The sequence below is a fragment of the Marmota flaviventris genome, chromosome 12 (assembly GCF_047511675.1).
Source record: "Marmota flaviventris isolate mMarFla1 chromosome 12, mMarFla1.hap1, whole genome shotgun sequence".
Taxonomy (NCBI): domain Eukaryota; kingdom Metazoa; phylum Chordata; class Mammalia; order Rodentia; family Sciuridae; genus Marmota; species Marmota flaviventris.
In genome coordinates, this window is record NC_092509.1 from 16,768,484 (window position 1) to 16,792,420 (window position 23,937).

At 40.5% G+C, this 23,937-nt stretch overlaps 1 protein-coding gene across 4 annotated transcripts in view; it reads right to left on the bottom strand.

Moving 5' to 3' along the window:
- Dip2c (disco interacting protein 2 homolog C) overlaps window positions 1-23,937 on the bottom strand; it is a 367,804-nt gene that overhangs the window by 133,451 nt on the left and 210,416 nt on the right. For all 4 annotated transcript variants that reach the window (XM_071619869.1, XM_071619867.1, XM_071619868.1 and 1 more), the window contains 2 exons: window positions 11,156-11,281; window positions 5,843-6,052 (listed from right to left, as the gene is read on the bottom strand). In XM_071619869.1, the coding sequence (XP_071475970.1) occupies window positions 5,843-6,052; window positions 11,156-11,281 (336 nt within the window). The remainder of the gene's footprint in view (window positions 1-5,842; window positions 6,053-11,155; window positions 11,282-23,937) is intronic.

Here is a 23,937-nt window from a genome sequence, read left to right on the forward strand (position 1 = left end):
CTGTAGGTCTCTGCTCACTCCAGCTCCCTAATGGGTTCAGTTAGAGAAGATGTTCCTGAGGTGCTGAAGCTACAGAACACCCTGCCCACACCTGCCAAGCTCAACAAGTGTTGGAGAAAGAGTTCAACAAGTATGAATGAATCAATTCATAAACACTGACAAGCAGCGGTAAAGTGCTACACTTCTAACACAGGCTCAAAAGAAACATCAATTCTAACTATGACAGAGTCCCAAGTGGCCAAGGGTGACAGATCCCACTTGTAGACCATGTTAATTAATTTTTGGTCTCCAAATGACTTTTAAGAGATGCAAAGTCAAAAATCCCGTTTTAATGTGTAGAAAGCAACGTGACTGTGTTCCACTAATTGACATCAGATAATAAATAAAGCTCTCAAAGGAACCTAACTTTGCATAAAGAACATCCGATCCCTAGGATCCCTAGGTGGATTAAAGCCACCACCACTGTTCAGTGAGAGCCAGAATAAATATGCTCCCGTTTCCTGACAGGTGGCAGACTGCTTCTACTTGGGGATACAGAACCAGGCAGCCAGGTGAGCACTTTCAGGTGAGAGAAGCAAGGAGACAGGATTTGTCTATTTCTCCTCGCAGGCTGCTCCAGTGTCCCAACTCCTAGGCTGCCCCTATGGGAGGCTACAAAACCCCAGAGGGACGTAGGCCCAAGCTGTTCAAGAGATTTGCTGGACCTCAGAGGGGCTGAGCCTGGTTTCTCAAGTGTAAATCCCTCCCCTGACTTAACAACTTCCTCAGACATGATCTAGACAAAAAAACAATTCATGCTAGGAGGAATTTGGAACAATGTAGAAAGGAGGGCGCCATGCCATGTAGTGTCAGAGCACCCAACTCTGTCCTCCTTTGGCTGCTGGACACCTGGACACTCACAGCATCAACGCTGTCTTCCATTTCCAAATAATCAGAAGGTGAAACTTCCTCCTCAGTCTTGCTAGAGTCAGGGTCTACTTCTGATGGTTCTAAGGGGATGCCGGTGTAACTGGCCTCAACCTGATGACATGCAACAATACACATGAGGATCAACCTAGGCATGTAAGCTAGGACTCAAAACACCTATCACACCTGAGGAAACATATTGCTGCCTTTAATAATCATTCAAAGACAGGACAACCCTGGTTTCACCTCGTCTTCTGCGTATTCATTTTCCCACATTGTGTTGAACTGTTAATGGCGACTCAACAGCTGCCCTTCAGATCTGCATACAAGTCCTCTATAGATTTTGACAAGAGACAGTCAGAAAAGGCTTTTGTGGTTCTATATGCAAACATTTCTCAGTCAGGTTCTGAGTCCAGGTCGACTTCCACAGAATCATGTCTTTCCTCAGATTTTGACTGGTTTTTCTTCACGTTTATACCGTGATGACCCCATAAAGCTGAGATCTGCAATGGAAGCCCTATGATGCACTCAGCGTCATGACCAAGGAAACACCACAGTACCCCGAGCTCTCATATCGTGTGGTAATTACTGCAAGACCTCCCTTCATGCAGCAAGGCAGAGGGTTCCTCTGGGCCTTTCTGCCCTATGGTGGGTCTTTTTCTCTTAAGAGCTCCAAGAAAGAAGCTATGAAACTCATGAACACAAAGGTGCAAATGACTTTGTTACTACCTTGAGTTAAATGCATTTAAATATTGAGAAAAAAAAAAAAAACAGATGTAAACCAATGTATTCCTATTATATCATTCACGTGTAAGTGAGCAGATCAAGGAAGTATTCCTGCAAAAGGAGCAGCAACCTCCTGCAGAATGGATTGTGAAGTGGATGACTAGGATATTTTGGGGCCCTCAGATTTTTATTTGGATTTTTATAGAGTCCAATTAAATATAATCAATTTTTAAAGATGAGAATCATGAAAGCATTTTGAGGGAAGAAAGGCCCACACCTGTGTTTTAAGTATACTGATGGGGCAACAAGGTATGGACAGCTTGAAAGGGAGAGCAATACGAGGTTAAACGGGACAGGAGGAAGCCTGCGAGACCCATGCTGTGACCAGATCCACAGACACAAGACATGCAGCTGAGCAGCAGTGGCTCAGAATCAAAAGCAGGCGTGGTTCTGAACTTCACAGCTGAAAGTCTCCATTCTGCCTGGTGCTAAGCTCATTCAAGATCATCTTCCCTCCCCCCACCTTTGTTTTTTCTACAGAGGGATTAAAAACTAAGGGTTGGCAAACTACAGAGAGTGGTTTTCCTGCCGCCTGTTTGTATAAATAAAGTTTTATTAGCACACAGCCATGCTCATTTGCATCTTGTCTACAACTGTGTGCTCAACAACAGAGCTGAGTAGTTGCCAACAGGGCCATGTAGACCACAGAACCTAAAATATTTACTCTTCAGCCTTTTAAGAAAAACTTGCTGACCTGCTCTAAAGTTATAAAGTTCTAGCTTCAAGTTCCCCAGCTAAGAGGGGTGGGCACAGTAGGGAGGTCCCAGTCCTAGGCAGCCAGGTTGGACCAACATCACCAACCTAAAGGTAGAGGTGATCTTTTAGAACATGTTTGAAAAGTATCAAAAACACTTAGGAGGATTATACATAACAAATGAGGGCAATTTATCCCAATAGTGGCTATTCTAGCAGAATCTAGAATTAAAATGCACAACTGCCAGGCCCTGATAATTATGTATCCAAGAAGCAAGCAAATCTCCAGGGTGAACATGATTGCCTGTTGACTTCCTATCTTCTTAGCAGGAACAGATGCAAGAAATCTGATGAGAATGTAGTGGTTATTACAAACAGCAAACACCAAAAGTAACATTGATGTTTACTCAACTCCAAAGCACTCTGGAAATGGCAGTTACTTTATGAATATCTGGCTAATGAAAATATATCCCTACAATATGCTGTGACAATGTCAGCAGATGAGTACATCAAAGGATTAGAGGCTAATAATATGTTTGGAGCTGAAAAATGAGAAAAGCCATAAGTCCAATATCTTAAATATAAGTTTATTCTAAATAGGTAACATGCATCTCGTGTTGTTCTGTTGCTTCTGGAAGTGTACTATGTGGTCTCTTCAATTCTTCCATCTCTATTTTGCTAAATAATTCCTGTAACATTTTAACCTGTACATATTTTTACAAATATACCTCTTTAAGTTTAAAACATTCCACTAAATCTACTGCTTACTGTACGTTATGCTCCACTGTTGATACTGGTAAGATACTTTAGAACGTGAGACCCTTCATTTCTAATCATTTAAAGCTTTTGATAAATACGTTCTGGTAACATGAGTCATCCAGGTTCTCACAATGGAGCTGGCCTGTAATGCAGGGACGTGCACAGGGCAGGTCTGACCTTCCTGCACTGTCCTTGTTCACACTCTCAGACCTCAGCATCCTCAGGTGGAGCCGAGCTTGTAGGGGTTCTGCAGTGTGAGAGTCACAGGCACACCTTGCAAGATGCATAGCAAGCAGAGCAGGAGAAAAAGGGAAAAGCAACCTGCAACAGGATTTTTGCATCCTTGCTTAAACCAGCTTGGCTATGTCATGGGAAATGTCCCTATGTAACTGTTGGCATAATGAAATTTGTGGAATTATCTACAAAAGAAACTTAGAACTCTGCTTCAACAACAAAGTAGAAGGATGGCCTACTGTGGAGGGAAACCGCATGCTTTTAAACTCTTTAGCCTTTCTACTACTTGGACGAAAGAAGTCTCTGCAGTATCCAGCTTAAGTTCTTTACCTGAGGATCAGGAAACATGGCTGGGGTCAGTTCTGCCCTGAGCTCTTCCAAACACCCCCACACTCACTCAAGCTATTGTCTCGTGCATAGGCCTTTGAGGATCTCAACCAAAGGTCAAACCCTGCCACTCCTGACTTCTCTTTTGTTTTGTGACAGGAATAAAGTATTCTAAGTCTCATTAGGTTTATTTTGTCATTGCTTTCTTTCTAAAAATACTTCATAATTACAGAACATTCCCAGATATTCTAGGAACTTTAGCTTTGTGCCAAATGAGAAATTACTGAAATGTCACACACTGAGGAGTTATATTTAGGTTACACTGAGCCTTGATGTACATGAGTAATGCAACCTTTTATAGTCTGGATAAATTTAATTCTCCATGTTATAATTTCCTCCAGAATTCCAAGTGTAAACTCACACAGGGAAAGCCAAATGCAGTGATTACGTTGTTCAGAAACATGTGTTCCTCCTGGTAAGATTCTGAGCACCTCCTTGAAAAGTGAACAAAACTGGAAAATACGAATCCTTTCAAATACAGAGATCATGTGGACCTTCCTGCCCAGGTGCCAGGTCAAGTTGACGAAGTCTCCGCCACCACCCTGGGTCCCAACATGCACGAGAAATTGTATTATCTAAAAATACTTAAAGGGGACACAATTCTATTAAATATTTAACTTACTGTGATTTCAAACAGGTTTTAGTTCACATAAACCAGTGTCTATTGCCAGAAATGTGTTAAACTAATACCACTTTGCTTTCAGGTTATTACTTAGAAACTCATGAAAACGTCCTCATTTTTCTCTTTTTACTCATAACTCTTCTGTGATACACAAGAAATAAATTATTTTTTCCAGGTCCCCCCCCCCCCCGCAACACACTAAAGATCTAAAGCAGGGAAAAGTGACATTAAGACCACAGTGGTATTCCCAGGAGAATTGAGAGAGGACCCCACTCTCCCAGCATTTGATAAATTGTCTCATTAGAGATGTGAAATGGCTGAGGCTTTTAAACTTCAACTTCATTCATGGAGAATAAATGGGGCCAAGACAAGATCAAACGGCTGTGCCTGTCCACCCAGTGGTTAAGGATCTGGAAATAAACACCCTGGCACCTGAGACAACTTTACAGTTACTGCTCCCCAACATGCTGGGCTGCAGACATGAGCTGTGCCCACAGCAGTAAAGACTGACAGATCTATAGCTGTGTCTATGCTCCCACGACGACCCAGTGAGCAGCAACCTCCTGGGCCTGACTTGCTGTTTTAATGGGGAGACCACACTGAGCCATATCCAACACAAGTAATTTACCCAAGTAAACTTTTTTATCACTCAACTGTTTGAGCATCTTAATCCACAGCAGAAAATGGGCAAGAACAGACACAGGTGTCCTATTTTTGCTCTGAACATAAGGACTGCCTAGGCATACTGAGTGACAGGCACACTGGCCAGGTGGAGGCTGAACAATGCGTGTCACTACTCACATTTCATACAGCTACTAACTCATCTAACACGCTCTGATTTTTTTCCTCTAACAATTCTTACTTCATCTTTTCTACACTCTTTTCAAATATCTTAGGGTAACACTTCCTAATCTGTTTCTCCACTAATCCAGAAAGTGTCCCTTTTGACAGACCCTACATACCAAATAAAATGAAGCATCTAGGAATCTCACTACCTAAGGCAAAAAAAACAGTGGTGATTAAGGCCGCCTGACTTCTTCAAGTGGCTCCCAAAGTAATGCAACTCTACTTCAAAATTCCATCTTGTTTATCAGCACTATGGAAACGTCATTTAGAATAACATCATTTAGCATATTTTAGCATAACTGAGATGAAAACACGTAAGCAGAGAAGGCTGCAAATTTCCCTCATGACCAAGAAGGCATTTCTTTATAGATGGATCTTGAAATTCCAGCTGTGGGAGAGACTAATGTGGTGAAGTTCCAGACAACAGTACAAACCAAAGCACCCCAAGCGTCAGAGGGGCTCCATGCTATTTCCACCAAATGGATTCTGCACCCAGGATACATACAAAAGAGAACAAGTAAACAAGGGACTCTGCTACCTAGTGCTTACTCGGGTAACAGAGCAAACCAGTACCAGGAAAGGCGACGAGCCAGCCAGCAGGGCACTCACCTATGTGCGTCTGTGCCATGACGTCCGCCAGCCTGTGGGCGGCCCCACTGCCCCCGCTCTGTGTGGAGGAGGAAGAGGTGGTGGACGTGGTGGAGCCATGGATGGCTTGGCTGATCCAGTGCTCCATGTTGATGCTGCCCTGGCTGGAGGTGGGGGTCCCCTGGGAATCACCCTGCACCGAGCCTTCGTCTTCCGAGCCAGAAGAGGTATCTACGTGGAACAGGAGATGTGGTTGCTATTTGTGGCAGCACAGAAGCCCCTCACACTCTCAACCCCCCTCCCAACACTGCCAGGTCCACCTCACCTCACACAACTGTTCAACAACAATTTGCTTTAAACACCCTGAAGAAGTGATTCCACCTTACAGATAATATCTTTTTTCCCCCCTTAGTAAGAGTTTTTCATTCCAAATAAGTTGAGTTTGTTATAAACATTTATTTTGATGTTATAGTATTAGATGAAAGATACTCACCAATTTTCCCTACACAACCCTTTGGAAAGAAATCAGTTTCTTTGCATGCATCCGTCAAGTGCCAAAGATGGAGTCACACTTCCTTAAGAACTTCCGGTGCCTGTGCTACTTTCACGTGTTTCAGAGTGTGATGGTTTTAGCCCTTGGTAGTCCTGAAATGCTCTAAGCTACTTGTTTTAGGCTCACTATGAATATAAGACACTCATGTGCCTCCTCCAAGATTGGGGAACTATTGAAGAAATGGTGTTGAAAGAAGAATGCCCCTTACAAAAATGAACCCACCTCACCTTCACCAACCTGCATGCTCCTGAGGTTTCTGCCCCTTCCTCTGGTGCATGCCATAAACTTTCATCACCTTACAATTTTATACACAAACTAAATCTATTTACTTTTACAGTATTCATTTCTCATGAAATCTCATTAATTGCTTATTTATTGTGTGAAAACTGGGAAACACAGGTTGAGATCAAACACATCCATGTTTTTCATTGAAATTAATGGCAAAATTTCCATTTAATAGCTTCCTATTTAGCTGTTCTTGCACAAGCAAGAATGAATCATTGCAATGTGTGTTACTTAAGCTTCACTATAGGATTCACACTCAGGATCCTTCCTACGCACTGGTGACTAAGATGACAAGAAGCAAGAAGCCATGTGAACATCTCCACAACATTCAGCAGGAATGATAGCAATGACAACTAATGCCACAACATGGTGTTTAAACACACGATTCTTCACACATGACTCATGAGTCACATGACCTATGCTACCTAGAAATTTTAAAAAAATTGTTGGAAATTTGTTAGAAAAGTGACAATAAGAAAACTCTCTCCTCCTATTCACATATTACTTAGTTTATATAAAAATACAATCTATATAAAATTCATATATTCTACATTTTCATATTCAGCTTTTAAGAAATGCACATATTGGGGTTGTGGCTCAGTGGTAGAGTGCTTGCTTAGCATGTGTGAGGCACTGGATTCGATTCTCAGCATCTCATAAATAAAGGTCCACTGACAACTAAAAAATGTTAAAAAAAAAAAAAAGAAAGAAAAAAGAAAAGAAAAAGCAATGTATCCTTATCCCCATACTGAAAATGGCCATTTCCCCAGGAAGCCTTTCAGGCCCCTTTCCAGCCAATCTTTCACTCCTCAATATTCCCAACCTTTTCACTAAGAAACTGTGGAATAACGTTTTCCATGCTACGTACACAAAAATTCTCCACAAAGTATTAGCAAATGAAAAAAGCAACACATAAAACAGAAAAAACACGACTAAGTGGTGACTAGAACTGAACATTACCAACAGGAATTAAGGTGGGCTTAACATTGAAAAGTGAATGTTACACAGCACATAAAAACAGAAAAGCCATATCTGAAGACAGAAAAGGTGTCTGATAAAATCTATCACCAACTGAAGATCAAGTTTCTCAACCAACTAAGAATACAAGGAAATTTCCTCAATGCATCACATGACATTTATGAAGAACCCACAGCTAACATTGTATTTAAAGGTAGAAGATGAAATGCACTTTCCTGGAGACCAAGAACAAGCCAAGGACGGCCCTCTTATCACTTCTGTTTAACATTATCTGGAAGATTCTAGCTAATGAAATAAATAATCAAGACATCCAAACTAGGAAGGAAGAACTATCTTTTTCACAGATGACCTGATCCCTGTATGTAGAAAATGGCAAGAAATCCAGCAAAATTTTCCCAAACAGAAAATGAGTATCAGGGCTGGGGTTGTGGCTCAGTGGACGAGAGCTTGTCTAGCAAGTGTGAGGCAGTGGGTTGGATCCTCAGCACCACATAAAAATAAAGGTATTGTGTCCACCTACAACTAAAAAAAATTTTTTTTAAAGCGAGTTTATCAGGATCATAGGATATAAGAGACAAAATACACAAATACTAACTGAACAATTGTAAAATTTCATTTGCAACAACATTAGAAAACAAATACTGAGCAAACATCTAACAAAAATGTATAAGACTTATTATGCACCAGAAACTATGAAACATCACCAAGAGAAATAAGACCCAAATAAATGGAAATTTAGGGCTGGGATTGTAGCTCAGTGGCAGAGTGCTTGCCTAGCTCATGTGAGGCACTGGGTTCAATCCTTAGCACCACACAAAAATTAATAAAATAAATGGAAATTTAATATGCAGATACTCATGTCATGGATTGGAAAACTCAATCATGTCCAGGAAGCAATTCTCCAATAGATCCACAAGTTCAAGGCAATCCTTAATAAAATCCCAGAAGGCTTTTTGGTTTTTTGTTTGTTTTGTTTGATAGAAACTGAGTGCTTATTCTAAAGTTTATTTAAAAACATGAAGACCTAAAATAGCTAACATAATTTTGAAAAAGGAAAAGTAAAATGACGGACTTCACTACCTGATTTTAAAACTTTTAAAAAGTTGCATTAAGTAAGACAGTGATATTCATTGCTGAAGGATAGGCATATGTCTATTATCAGGGGAACAAAACTGAATTCAGAAATAAAGTCTCACGTTTATGGCCAATTTTTGATAAAGGTTCAGAAACAACAAGAAATAGTCTCTTCAAATGCTGCAGGGTCAGCTGTTCAATTCACTAAGACCAAAATGTCCTCCTAAAAGACAACATCAACAACCAAAAAAGAAATGCAGATCCTTACATCATAGTACACAAAAATTAACTCAAAACGAATCACAGACCTATATGAAAGGCCTGAAACTATAAAACTTCGAGAGTTTCCAAAAATACAATCCACGAAATACAAATTGATGAATTGGACTTCATAAAAATAAACTCTCGTTTTTCAAAATACTTTCCTTTTCCGTGGCTAACACAACAAGTCGCCACTAACACACACTAGCTTATAAAACACATTTATTATATTACAGTTCGGCAAGTCAAAGCCTAAAATCAAGGTTTTGACAGAAGTGTGTTCCTTCTAGAGGCTTCAGGGGGAAATCTAAGCATTCCATCTCAACATGTTTAAATTCAACATCTAGAGAGTCCCTTTTGTGGTGTCAGGTAACATACCCAGGGACTAGGATAAAAAGTCTTTGGTGGAGAAGGCACACTATGCCGTCTACTACCAGACACCATTAAGAAATGAAGAGAAACCACAGTTTGCAAATTGTACACATGTAAAAACGAATTATATTGTTTATATGAAGAACTAAAAACCTAGCAAGCTGATAATCCCATCATATTTAATTTTAACAGGCAAAAATCTGAACAGATATTTCAATGAATGTTTTCAAATAATTACTAAGCACATTAGAAGAGTCTTATTATCCTTAGTTGTCAATGAAATGAAAATTAAAACCAAAGACATACTCTTTCCACTACATGCTCTAGAATGGCTATTGTAAAAATAGAGACAATGTCAACCACTGGTGATGGAGCACCTGGAATGCTCATGTGCTGGTGGGAATGCAAAATGGTGCAGCCACTTTGGAATCAATGGGGCAGATCTGTCAAACCTAAACAAAAAACATTTAATGAAACAATAATTCCACTCCAGGAATACACTCAAAATACATAAAATGTATGTAAACTGTGTAGTCCATAACACTGTATCGTTAACACAAAGCAGACGAACACAGACATGAAAAGCATTGGGACCAAAATCACAAAAACAGATCAGAAAGTAGGTTCAATCCTTTATTTTTCTCACAGACACCAGAATAATTTGTTTCATTTTGGTTTTTGAAGATCGTAAGATAAAGTTTCTAATTATTTGGGGTAGAATAAAACAGAGAACTTGGGTAGTTACATAGAATTTGGGATAAAATAAAAGCAGTATTACATAACCACAATAGTTTGCATATGGTTCAAGTTTGTCCTCCAAAGGTTAAAGTGTTGGAAGATAGCACTCAGTTTGTCAGGAGGTGGTGGAACCTTGAAGTTGGTCCTAGTGCAAGGTTCATTAGGTTGTGTTATATCCCCCAGAGGAACCAACAGAGCTCAGAGGATCCTTAGTTCCTGAGACATTAAGTAGTTATAAAGAGAGCAAGGCTGGCCCTGACTCCCTCTGGCTTCCCATCTCTCTATGTGCTCTCTCCCTCTTGAACCTGCCATATGCCATCTGCTATACTGCAACAAAGCCAAAGGCTCAAACTAGAGCCAAGCACGTGAAGGGGCCATGCTCTTGAACTTCCAGAACTGTGAGCTAAAGTACCCAGCCTTGGGTATTTTACAGCAACAGAAACCAAATTAATGGAATAGCAGAAACAGGTTATTACCTACAGCCATTTCAATTAGGGGTTATCAGGCTTGTGGACTGGATCTGGCCCAGTGCCTTTGTAAATAAAGTTTTATTGATACACTACACCCATCAACTGACATTCTGTTAATGGATGCTTTCACACTACTGTGGCACCTATCACAGAAACCTTTTGGCCTACAGAAGCTAAGATACTATGTGGCACTTCACAAAGTTTGATGACACTCAATTCAGGTAACTACCTATAATTGTCCAATGTTCTTCATTTCTTCAATAATACAACAGAGCATATTTAGGACACTTTGAGAATATGTATGTACCAATCTAAGCTGAAGAAAAATATGAATTCTATTAGAACTCTACAGGTACCAATTCTTTTCCATATGAAGAATCAAATGGATACAATTTATAAGACTTTAAAGTACATATTAAGGAGTCCATGAAAAGTCCAGAAGACCTTTCTAAAGTAACTCAAACTGCTTTTGGACTTCTGTTTCATAAACTCCTGAATTATAGCACCATTTATTGGAAGCCAAAAAGACAGGGTGAAGGAAAAACAGTCAGTTCTTAGATACTCTCAATACTTTTAAGCAGCAGGGAGAAACTCGTTACTCACCTGGAGGAGTGTAGGCATCCATCGAGGTCTGTACAACCAGGGACCTGCGTTTGGAAGGCATAGGCACCGCCATCTTCCTTTCTTTGTGTTTCGCAAGAGCTGCCTGAACAGCTTCTGTGTGAACGTCTGAAACCAAGATAAAGTCAATCACTGCACTGTTAGCCCAGGATCCTGAAGGCCAGTGCCTTCCTCCTTTCCAAGGCATAGTCTCATCTTACTGAGGTTCACCCATAGGAAGGGAAGGAAAGCAGTTAGACCTACCAGCCTGAAAGCCTCAATAGAAAGTTTTTAAAATTCAGACTTTAATTGTACATTTTATTATCATAGAATTGGCATAAATGATTAAATATTGGCTATAAAATGTTCTATGATTTTTCTTAATGATATTTCTTTGGATATTCAAATTTCTTTGGATATTTCTCTAGGTCATGTGTTGGAGCCTTATAATTCATACCAATGTATTGTTGAGGGACGTACATACAGGTTGCAGCTTGTTAGTAATAGAGCCTACACTTACTGAGCACGCCCTCAGTGATGGGCCAGGCACTGTATTAGACATTTCATGGATATTAACCCATTTTCTCAATTCGCCATGTATTTATTGAATGACTATTCTGAGGTAGAGTCCCAAAGGGTTGAAAATCCAATGGTGATGTGACAGATGTAGGCAATATGTCTCATGCAGCACCGTGACAAAGATAACAATCAGGGTGGAGAATTAATATATGTAACAAATATGCCAAGTGGCTACTTTTACTCTGAAGAGTGGGGACAGAGGAGAGCTCCCACCTGAAGAAACCCCCCCCCCTTTTTAAATGAAATTGGACTGAAAATGAATAGCCCTTAGCTGTCAACATGAGCGTCTTTCCCAAGGCACAGGAGAAAACTACCAAAGTGGAGTTGATTGAGGTCAGGCTTGGGGAAGATGTCTGGAACCAGCTGTGTTGAGTGTAGGTCCCTGAGATGTCACTGGAAAGGTTGGAGCATAATGATGTTTAAACTGAGCATGAGTGTGGTCCTGGCTGGGGTTGAGGGAAGGAGGATGCAGGCATTATGGCCCATGGCCACGGCCAAAATCTGAGGCTATTCAAGTAAAGTAGGGAAAGCATGGGAGGCAGGCATGAACCTACTTCCATTTTGGTGGAACCATTCCTGTGGCTGTGGAGAAGACTGAAGGGGATGCTCTGAGACCAGTTGGAAGTCACTGTCCACATAATGAAGACAACCCTCAGGGTATTCTAAGCAGTTCTGAGTAGGTGGTACCCTGATTATTCTCATTTCATAAACAAGCAATCAGAGGTGCTCTATGAGTCAGAAATCTCCCAGTTATGAAACAGGTGAGTGGCAGGGCTAGGAATCCACTCCAGGTGTGAATACCTCTAGGGCCTCCAACACCATTATGCTCTAACCCTTCCAGTGACATCTCAGGGACCTACAGACAACACAGCTCCTTCCAGACATCTTCCCCAAGCCCAACCTCAGTCAACCCAGTTCTCTGCCAGAGGACTGGTTTCCATTTTGGTGTGGCTGGGCCAGGAAAGTCTAAGAGTCAGGTTCAGCCTCCAGCTCTTTCTGTAAAGAGTGGCTCTGGGGGCACAGCCACACTGCTTGTCCCCGTACAGTCCACAGGTGCTTTCACACCGTAGAAGCAGAGACCACATTACGCCCAGGGCTGAAAGCATTTGCTATCTGGCCCCTCACAAGAAACCCATGGCTCCCCGGGTTTGAAAGCACTCTGCATGCCCTACACAACTAAACCATCATGTTGTCTTATCCCGTTTAGCTTGTGTGTGCACTAGTCTTTTCACCTCAAGGAGACTCATAGTCCTTTAAGACAGAAACCTAGTTTTTTTGATCACTGCTTTCCTAAGTTTCTGATCAAAGACTAGTAACTGAATGACATGGACCTGTGGGCTCAAAACTGAAAGCTGATCCAATGTGAGAAAATATTAGTTTTTCACGAATCAAACACTGTAAATTTTACATGTTCTCCTTTTTAAACTAATAATTTCAAACTTAGAGAAAATCTTCAAGAATAAAGAATTCCCTTTTAAGCTTTCACCCAGCTTCACCTGGTTTCCGCATGTCACCCCACTGCTTTCTCCTGCCCCCTCCACCCTCTCCAGGCATTGTTCTCTGAACCACTGCTACTAAGCCATGCAGTTCCTAAAAACAAAGAAATCCCCTTATGTTACAAAAACTTTCCTCAAAATCTCGAAATTTAACAATCTACTTCTATCATCTAATCCAAAGCCCACATTCAGTTAGTGTCAATTACCCCAGTAATTGATGGTTACTTGATCTTCCCAGTTTATGATCTAACCCAGGATGAGATGGACTGCATTTGTCACATTATCCCTCCTCAATCTAAGTTTCTCAAATTTTCTAGAAATTAGAAATTTTGAATAGTACAGGTCAGTTGTTTTGTGGCCCATCCTTCAATATGGTACTTGGTTTATCTTCTTTCCAATGTCCTTGTAATCAGATTTGGATGATGCATCTCATCAGGGACATGGCAGACAACTGTCCTCTACAGGCGACAAACTTTGATTACTGGTAAAGGTGGTGACTATCAAGTTCTTCCAGGGTACAGATGCTACTTTTCCACTGCAATTAAGAAGTAATTTGGGAGGAGATACTTGGACACCATGAAATTTTTAAATAATCTTTGGTTTAACTTCTCTACCTCCCTGGATAAAGGCAAGAGGATACTTAAGCAAAACAAAACTGACCGCAACTTGAAGAAATGTTTACATGCTTCTTGCTGCACAAATTTGTCTTTAGGCACTCCTACTTTCAGGGCTTCCTCAAAAGGCTTGGTATGCACTTATATATCATAAATAATGCTATTACCAAACTATGATACTTTTCTACTCCAAATCTTTCAAGATCCATGAGAGGTGAAAGCTGAGCAATGCATAAACTAATGCAGTAACTAGGCAAATTCTTTTAAAACAGACAAGTGTATACTCTTATTTTTACCATAAACAGTACCACAATAAACATTGAAATAATCTATAAATAGCACCCTAAAGATTCTATCAGACTCTATATTGAATAATAACGTTAAGGAAAATGACAGAATAACCCATCCACAAACGGCATTCTAGGGTCTGATCCCCGCAGACCCACAGGCAGCAAAATAGCCAATTAAGACGAGGCGAAGATGTGGGTCACTGCCCCAGAGCTGAAGATCAGCCTCTTGAGTGTGCAGTATAATTATGGCTCCAACCTTCATTGGCAGAGCTGAATGTCTAATTCAGCATTTACCTCCATGTGCTAAGCTGATGTAGGGCTTAACAATCCCAGTTCAACCCAAAATATCCATGCCAAATAAGAACGTTAGCCTACTAACGCTTTAAACGTGATTAGATGACAGAATAATCTCTGTGAAAGATGTTTTGAAACATGATCACTGGCGGGGGAAGGAGCCCAACCCCGGCATCTGGTGACACTTCTGATCCTTCCAAGCTTTGCTTCTTCCTCCTTTCGCTCTCCTTAAATCCAGTCCCAACTTGCAAGAAAACAGAATTGTTACTAGTGAAGCTTCAACAAAGTCCAGCTTATAAGATGCAGGTCTAACAGCCAGAGAGCTGATCCTAAGGAGGAGTCCAGGGCAGAGGAAGACATGCCACAGTGCAAAGGGACACCTGAGGTCTCTTTCCTGCAGGCGCTAACACGAGTGGATGACGGGAAGGCCCCAGCCAGTTGGAGTGCCCAGGACGCAGGGAAGGAGTAGTATGGGACAAGCAACAAATGAGGTTGGGTATTAAAGAAAAAGTTTACGGTTTGTTGTTCCAAAACCAGATGAATCCTAAAAGAGCTCCTAAGATCAAGAACTCTCCAGAAAGCACAGCAAAATGGATAAATAGGTTGCTATAAATCTTCCCTTTGTTTTCATAAAATGAGTCTATGAATGAAATTCAGCAGCTGTGATGCATCAGAAACCCATTAAAGGACTTAATTAGTGTCCCACATAATCTTAATTATAAATGTTCTGTACAGGTTTTTCCCATCCAAATCAATTACCAACCAGATGAGAGGCCGAGAAAGGAGAAGGGAGGAACAGAATTCACTTGCGAGCAGCAGCCTAGCCACATAATGGGGGCCGATTGCAGGGTCCACCGTGTCCATGAGACGTTTGCAAGATTTGTGGGCACACTAGACGTGCAGTGTCGTGTACCCCTGTGCCTGTCTGAAACACAAACCTAAAAAGAACTTGCCTCAAGGAAATAATCTGGCTCCAGAGCTGTACATTTAGTCTCCTAAACAGACTTATTTTCTAGTATTTCTAAGCATCAACGCAGGCGAATAACAGTGGATGAAGATGTTTCAGCCTGTGAATAGGCTAGGATGAGGAGCTTACACTCCCATGGAAATGGGAAATGATTTTCATTCAGGATCCCAGGGTGGCGTTAATATATTACCAAAGCAGAGAAAAGCAGCAAACATGCACCCCAGGAAACAGGACAGGAATAAGGGAAGTGGGCAGAACGGCTGGACCAAGGACTGTCAGGAGACCTTAGCAAGGGTGAGGGCCCAAGGGCCTGGAGATGAAGCCTTTGGCAATGTGGTGCTATAGTGCTCTGGGATGATGTGCTGCCCTCCGGGGGCAAGGAGTCGTCTCTGGGGAGCATCCTGCAAAGCTGTGCGGGTACCTGCTGGCTGCCATATGGTATAGGGCCTAGACTGGCTGGGCACACAGCAGGCCCAAGTGAAGCTGCAGTTCCTGAAAACCTCCATCAATAGCTGAAAACAACATGTAAAGGGCTCAGATCCACAGTTTCCAGAGAAGGCAGTGAAGGATGAACCTGGAGCTGAGAGGCAATCGATTTGAGGTAGCTCACTTGGTGATAAGAAGTGAATCCTCCTTGTCTGTCCATCTTTGCTCTACCAGTTTATGGTTTACTCAGGTTGGGCCTTTAATTCTAGTAAACCAAAAGCATTATTCTATGAAGAGAAATGATTTAAGATGAGCTTCATGCAGCACTAAATAAGCAGATCACTATCATCTTTAAATAATTTGTTGAGAACTAATGTTTATAGCATTAGACAAATTGTGCTAATAGGTATTTTCTAAGCAGAATTTTAAAAAAATCCTGAAAAATGGCAATAAACCACTTAGTATGTCATACAAAAAAAAATGACTTTTTTTTTTTTCCAGGAGAATATAAAAGCTTAATACCACAGCCCAAGCATTAAGCAGCCACTCCTTGAATGTCTCCATTTTCTGCAAACACCTGTTCCTAAAATAATCACTGCAGGCATCTAGTTTAGAAATTCAGTCTTCCCTCTGCCAACTAGGTTCAAAGAGGAATCTTACCCCATTCTTTGACTTTGAAAATTTTACCACCTACTGCCCCTCGAAGACATATTTGAAGTTTTTTCTCTCCCTTTATTTCCAAGATCTGAGATTCTGCATTACTGATAGGAAACTAAGATTTGGCATTGGTGTGTCCATCTTTCTAGGAAGCAACGGGCTACTGGACTGTCTCGCTGTGGAAGCAGAATCCTGGCTCTGCCAACCCACATCAACACTAAGGTTTTAGTTCTTCTAAGCCACACTTTCCTAGTTTGTAAAACAGGAGCATTTAGAGTTGGTGCAATAATTACATGAGATAAAGGGCACAGGCAACCTGCTGGGTACCTGTCACACAGCAGGCACTCAGTACTGGTAGTTGCCCTCATTAATATTTTGAGGCAATGGCTTTTAATGAGTATGCAAAACTGAAGAATCCCAAAGGGGTTAGACTGTTGACTGATTCCATGTTTTCTTCACACACTCGCTGTGAATTCTTAGAACGGTACTATCCTGGAACAATACAACCTGCGGTCACTCAGGTAACCTGACACAGGTGTTCCTGAAGAGCCACAGACAATAGGCCATGAGAAGAACTAGGAAGAGGGCGGGCAATGACCGGGACCCTCAGCACATGCCACATAGGAGCCAGTCAATAAGACCCGATCATGGCAGCCTCTGCTGTAGTGCCCTGAAGGCAAGCAACCACCCACCCACCTGGTGTTCCTCCCTCTTCAGGTTTTAACTCAGAAATCTAAATGAGGTCAATGAACAAATACAAGTTGTTAGAAACCCCACCTTTCCTTTTGCACTTCTACTTTTAAAACAGGATGCAGCTTGTTTCACTCTGCAAGAAACTAGTATTCCAAAATATGAGTACTGGAGTATTTGAGACAAAAACAATTTAGAAGACCTTTGACCTTGGAGAAAAAGGTGTGGTCTAAACCACTGCCCCTTATACTGGCTGCCACTATTGCTATTATAAATAGTCCAGAATATGACATATACTCGAGTCAAAAGTTGATACCTCTCTCCATAAGTTATAGTCACTATCCGTTTCCAGAAGCTGTTGAGTTCACGACTCTATATAGGTAATAAGTATTAGAACACATATCTAGACAAAACAGGTGGCAAATTTCACAGTTAATTAAAGAAGAGATGGTTTCTCCAATGAAGGAACTTAGTTTCCTTATAGTAAAGCATTTAAGCCAGCAAGTTATAGAGCCAGAGCACATGGGTTCAAATTCCAGATCCTCTATGTGACCTTGGGCAAGTTACTTAATCTCTCTGAGCCTCAGTTCTCTTAGGTGTAAATTAGGAAATAAAAGTACTTTACCTAGGGGAAGCTATGAGGATTAAATGAGTTAATGCACTGAAGAGTTTAAAGGAAGATCCTGGCAGGTGGTAATTTAAACACTGCACTTGTTAGACCTGAATGTACTAATTAATGTAACTCAAGTCCAAGAGAATGTTTAGAAAAAAAAAAAAAAAATAGACGCCTCCCCTCCCCTGAGGCCAGTCGTTCACTGATCTTTTCGCTGTCTGGACCTTCTCAGGTCGGCTTCCTTCTGTCACTAATATGAACTTGGGTCTCCTCCGGACCCTCTTACCGGGTAACAGCTCAGTTCCTGTTACCACTATTGTTCAACTGTTGGAATAAACCACTTTATCCATTTACCTATTAAATGACATCTTGGTTGCCACCAATTTCAGAAAAATTAATGTGCCCATGTTTTCAATTCCTTTGAGTGGCCAGGAGCATGATTACTGGATGTGGTAAAAGGGTTTGGTTTTATAAGAAACTGACCACCTGTCCTCCCCTAAGCACCCACTCCATTCTGCACTCCTACCAGAAAACTGAGGGTCCCCAGCATTTGTGTCAGCTTCTGTCATGTTAATGGCATCTTGTAATATTAATCTGCATTTCCCTGAGGAGACAAAGAGCATCTTTTCCTGTGTTTACTTACCATCTCTACTTCTGTAGGAAAGAATCTGCTCACAACTTTTATCCACTTTTTGATTTCTGATTCTTTTGTTTTGGTGTTTGGTACTAAAGGAATTTGGAATTGAAAACCCAATACCATTTACATTAGTTCCTTGCTAACACATACAAAAGCAAAAATTTGTTTCTTCTAATAAATGCAGAATTTTTTTATCCTGTCTTTTCTTGATTCTTTTCTACATAGACAATCCTGTCATCTGTGAACTGAATTTATCTTTTTGTTCTTACTGTATTAGCTAGGACATCCTAAAGAATGGACGAGAGTGATGAGCGGTAACCACCTTTCCTTGCTCCTGATCTTAGAGGGAAACCATGTAGCTTCTCAACACTACGGTGCTAGCTGTGGGATTTTTGTAGATGCTCAAATTGAGGAAGTTCACTTCTACTCCTAGTTTGCTGAGGGTGTTCCTAGAAATGGGTCTTAGCTGTAGAGAAAGGATTTAACAAAATCTATCAACATGATCATGTAATTTTTCTGGTCTGTTGATATGAATTCCATTGATTTACAAATACTAAACCAGTCTTGCATTTGTGAAATAAATCCCACTTAGTGGTGTGTAGATATTTCTATACACTGTTTTATTCATTCTTCCAATACGTGGAGGGTTTCTGACATTATGAGAAGCGTTGGTCTGTTTTCTGTCCAGTTTTGACGTTAGGGCAATAGTCGACTTGCAGAATTAACTAGAAGCTATTCCTTTTCTTCTGTCTTCTTAAGGGGATCATAGAACAGTGGCAAAAGCCTGCCTCAAGCCCATCCGAGTCTGGGCTTTCCATCTGGGAAGGCTGTTTACTCAGTTTAATGAAGTCCTTTCATACAATCTAGTTTTCCCCGTTATGAGCTTTGGCACATTGTGTCTTTCAAAGAACCGCTCCTTTTCACCTAGGCTTGTCATACTTGTGGGCAGAGTTGTACCGTTTATTGTGTTTTTAGGGTATATGGAATCAAGAGCAGTGTCCAATATTTCACTGATGGGATTAGTTAATTTGTATCTTTCCCCCCCCTGAGTTAACTAGAAGCTTATCAATACTATTGAGCTTTCAAAATGAAAACTTAAAAAGAAGCCAAGATTTCGTTATTTTTGATCTAACTGTTGCTGTAATTTGAATTATGTCTTTCTTTCTGGATACTTTAGATATGATTCGCTCTTTCTAGTTCCCTCAGGCCAAAGGTTAGATCATCATCAATTTGGGCTTTTCTTTTCTAATGACAGTATTCAATGCTACACACTCCTAAGACTGTTTTTGCTCCATTCCACAATTTTTGACCATTTGCATTTTCACTTTTAGTTCAAAATGCTTTTCAACTTTTAAAAGTACTTCTTTGATCTCTGTATTACTTCAAAGTGTATTGTTGGATCTGACTGTTGCGGCTTTCCATCTGTGTTTCTACTACTAATTTCAAGATTAATTCCCTGGTGGTCTGAGAATATACTGTGTGATGTTTTTATGACAGAATCTTATCTTCATGAACGTTCTATGAGAGCTTAAGAATGCATATTCTGCTGTTGATGAAGGACTCTGTATGCCAATTACAGCTAGTTGATTGATGGTGCTGCTGTTCCAGCCATCTATGTCCCGATTTCTCCTGCTGGATTTGACAATTTCTGATACAGGGATGTGGAAATCGCCCGTGCTAACAAGCCTGTCTTATGTTTTATAGGTTGCCTTATGTACTTTGTTGGTGGGTACACACACACATATTTTTCTTAGAAAAATGACCCCTTTATTATGATTTGCTGCTCTTTATCTGAGAACTTTTCCTTGTTCTGAAGTCAGTTAGCTACTTTGATCAGTGTTACCATGATAACTTTATCACTGTGCTTCCATCTATGACTAAATACTAAGAGATTTCTTTAGGCAACATAGTTCAGTTTTAATTCAGTCTTTTTAATCCACTGAAAATCTTAAGTGTTTAGACCATTGAATTTTAAGCCGATTGGCCTTTGAACCAATGTTTTTATAACTGTTACTGTTTATCATTTTTGCCATAGATTTTTTTTTGCCTTCCCCTCCGTCTCTTTTTAGTTTTAATTGAGCACTTTATATGATCCCATTTTTCTCCTCTTACCACATAATTCACTTTAAACATTTAGCGGTGGCTTGTAAATTGGCAATGTGTGTTTGTATTAATCCAAGTCCACTTCCAAATCATACAATACCAGCTCATGACTGGCGTGAGCACTTGACAAGGGCACTCCCAATTCTTCATCCTGTCCCTTGTAACACGGCTGCCTTCTGTTACCCCACCATGCTATAGTCACACAATATATTGCTTTTACTGCTAGTCCAAACAGTATTAGGTCAATTATGAATAATAATGAGCAGAGATTTCCTCCCCATTTACCCTTCCCTAATGCTCCTTCCGCAAAACTGCATTTCCAGCCTATCCACACCATGTCTACTGAGGGTCCACTGGTATGTGTTCTGACACGGCGTTTCCTTCTGCTTACATTATCCATCTGCAATTTTGAGACAATGATTTGCCCTATGGCCTTAATTCTTTGGTGGATCAGGGACTGTTGTCGTGGGGCTAGTAAAGCAGAACAGAATTTCAGATTTCATTTTAACTGATTTAGATTTAACAGGTCCCACGTGGGTTCTAGCAACAAGAGGGGACAGCTAGTGTCCCACTGGTGGGGCCTCACACCAGCATTGGGGATATTAAGCTGACTGTATATCTAATTCAGCTTCACTGTGTGAATTCTCCTCTTCCAGCCCATCGTATTTAATGTAAATAATGATTTCTATCACAAATAAAAACATCCTCAGAGCAGGAGTCTCATCATAGTAAATACAAGTTGATGACAAAGTTAAACCTTTGGATATACTATAGCTCTTTGACAGCTCTTTGACAGCAAGGACAGGGTCTTCTGAATTTGCGTCTTACCTACAGTGCACAGAATGCTAGGCTGTATTAAAATTATTAATACATTTGTTGAATGAATGATTACAAGCACCTTATCACCTAAAAAAAAAAAAAAAAACCCAAAAACCTAAGGCATGGGTGGGTTAAGATGCATAAGTTTATACTTCATATTCTCTTAACTTTAAAAAGAGACACAAAAAAAATCTCATGACAATGATTCTTAAACTCCTTGACCCAAAGAACATGTTGAACCTCTAAACATTGTGGTAAACCTTCAAAACTTTTGCTAATGTGATTAACAATATGTGTGGAGCTGGGGATGTGGCTCAAGCAGTAGCACGCTCGCCTGGCATGCGTGGGGTGCTGGGTTCAATCCTCTGTACCACATAAAGATGTTGTGTCCACCGAAAACTAAAATATATTAAAAAAAAAAAAAAAAAAAACCCAGTATGTGTGTTTCAGGGGCAGGGGGTGGGGGGCAGAGACAACTAAGTAGCTTTTTAAAACAAAACTACCACTGCAGAATCTTTGGCTGTTAGAACAGGAACAGCACCATGTCCTGCAACATCTGCTTAAGTCCTCCACACACTCATGAAAGAGTGAGAATGAAAACTACTTGATCCTACGGACACCCTGAAAGGCCTCAAGAACCCTTGCCCCAGGGGTTCTGTACTTTGTTCAAGGCTCCCCACCTCAAAGAACTCGAGGGTCCCTCATGTGCCACTGCCAAGGAGAGCGACATGGAGACCACAGTGCCTAACCATTACGGAGGCAGCTGCTGTCCATGTATGGGCAGGAAACGAGAAATTTTAAAATCTGAAGTAATCAAAACACAAGATTCTAGCCATATCAGGAAATAGTATATATGCTGCCTTTTAGTTTTAATATTCCTCCTGTTCACAGCTGGTCTTGGTTACAATGGACACAAATGTATCTAAAGTCTTTTTCTTTAAGTTTTGCGATTACTAGGGGTAATGTATTAAATGTTGCTAGCAATTAAGCTTTAGACTTTGTAAAAAGTAATTTAGTGTCTAATATAAAGTGATATTTCTAGATGCCCAGTAAATGCCTATTGATTCATTAGCTTTCCAAATCATATTCAAGCTCTATTCAAAAAATTAACTTAAAAAGGAGAGAGGATCTATTATAAGAACTCATACATGACAATGCAAGGTCATGGTTTAGAAATGAAATGGAATGATCATCTGGAGAGACTAAATTGAGGACTACATAGATGACTATAGTGACTGCTAATTAAATCAGATATCTAATAGATAACAGAACTGCTCCTTGGCTAACATAATTTGGTCAAGGCAACTGAAGTAGCTCTACTGCAAGGTAAGTGGCCAAAGCCTTCTAGAGAAGCTAAGTCTCCTGAAGAACCACAAACCTTTTCCTGGAGAATGACTTAAACATCCCAAGATGGCTTGAAAAAAAAATAAACCAGAAACTTGTGAAATGTGTACACTGGCGATAGACTAAAATAAACTCCTCTATCACACTTATTTTTAAGATCTACTTATGAGCCTATACTTCATCAGAGTAGATTAAGGTATGTCAGTAAATGAAGAAAACTCAACTATATTTAGGGCAGATTCCATGAGAGGGGCAGAGACTTGGTGGTGGTGGAGGAGGAAGAAAATCAGAGCCCCAAGAGTCACAAGCCCCTGGAAAGCTTGCATAGATGCGGCCATTCCGCATGCAAGTCTATCATTATCAAAAAGTGAAGAGAATTATTCTTAAAAACTGGATTAATATATGGTATAAAGCATTTTCCACTGTCTTAGAACACTTCAAGGAATGTCTGATTTTTCAGACTCCTCGATGTAAGTGACTAGCTAAGGCAAAGTCCATCATCTTTCAATGACCAATAGGAGTTAACTTCTAAAGAGACACATGGGTTCTGAACAGACAACATCTGGGCAGGCGTTTGAGACATCTACACGTTATCCTTGATTGCCGTCCTCACTCTCCAAAAGGTTAAAACTCAGCTTTTAGGTCCAACTGCTCCTGGGTTATCCCTTACCCAAGATACTTGAGCCAGAAGTGTTCCCAATTTAAATTTTTCTAGACTTGGGGTATGTGCGTACATGAGATATCTTGAGGACAGACTCCAAAGTCTAAATAAAATCATTTGTTTCTTATGTACTTTATGTTTATAGCTGGAAAGTAATTTTTATGTAATATTTTTAGTGTATTTATGTTTTGATTAACATCATATGAGGTCAGGTGTGAAGTTTTTCCATTTGCGGCATCACGTTGGTACCCAAGAAGTTTCAGATATAAGTGTTTCAGAATTTTGGATTAGGGATACTCAACCTGCCTCTTCTAAATACCTCAAATCTCACTAGTTCTGACCTATCTCCTAAACTTGTATCAAGCCCACGCATTCAGGGTGTTTCTGTCTCTTCTGCCTCTACTTCAATAACATTGTGGAGCATGGATTAATCTTCAAACTAAATTTGCTCCCATTGTACCTTTACCTCAAATCTCCAACTGGTATCCCATTATCTTCTGTATCAAGTCCAAATTCCCAAAGCATAGGACACAAAATACTGTGTAATCCGCTCCTCCTAATTTCTTGCTCTTTCCAAATGAGTTATGTTTTCTCA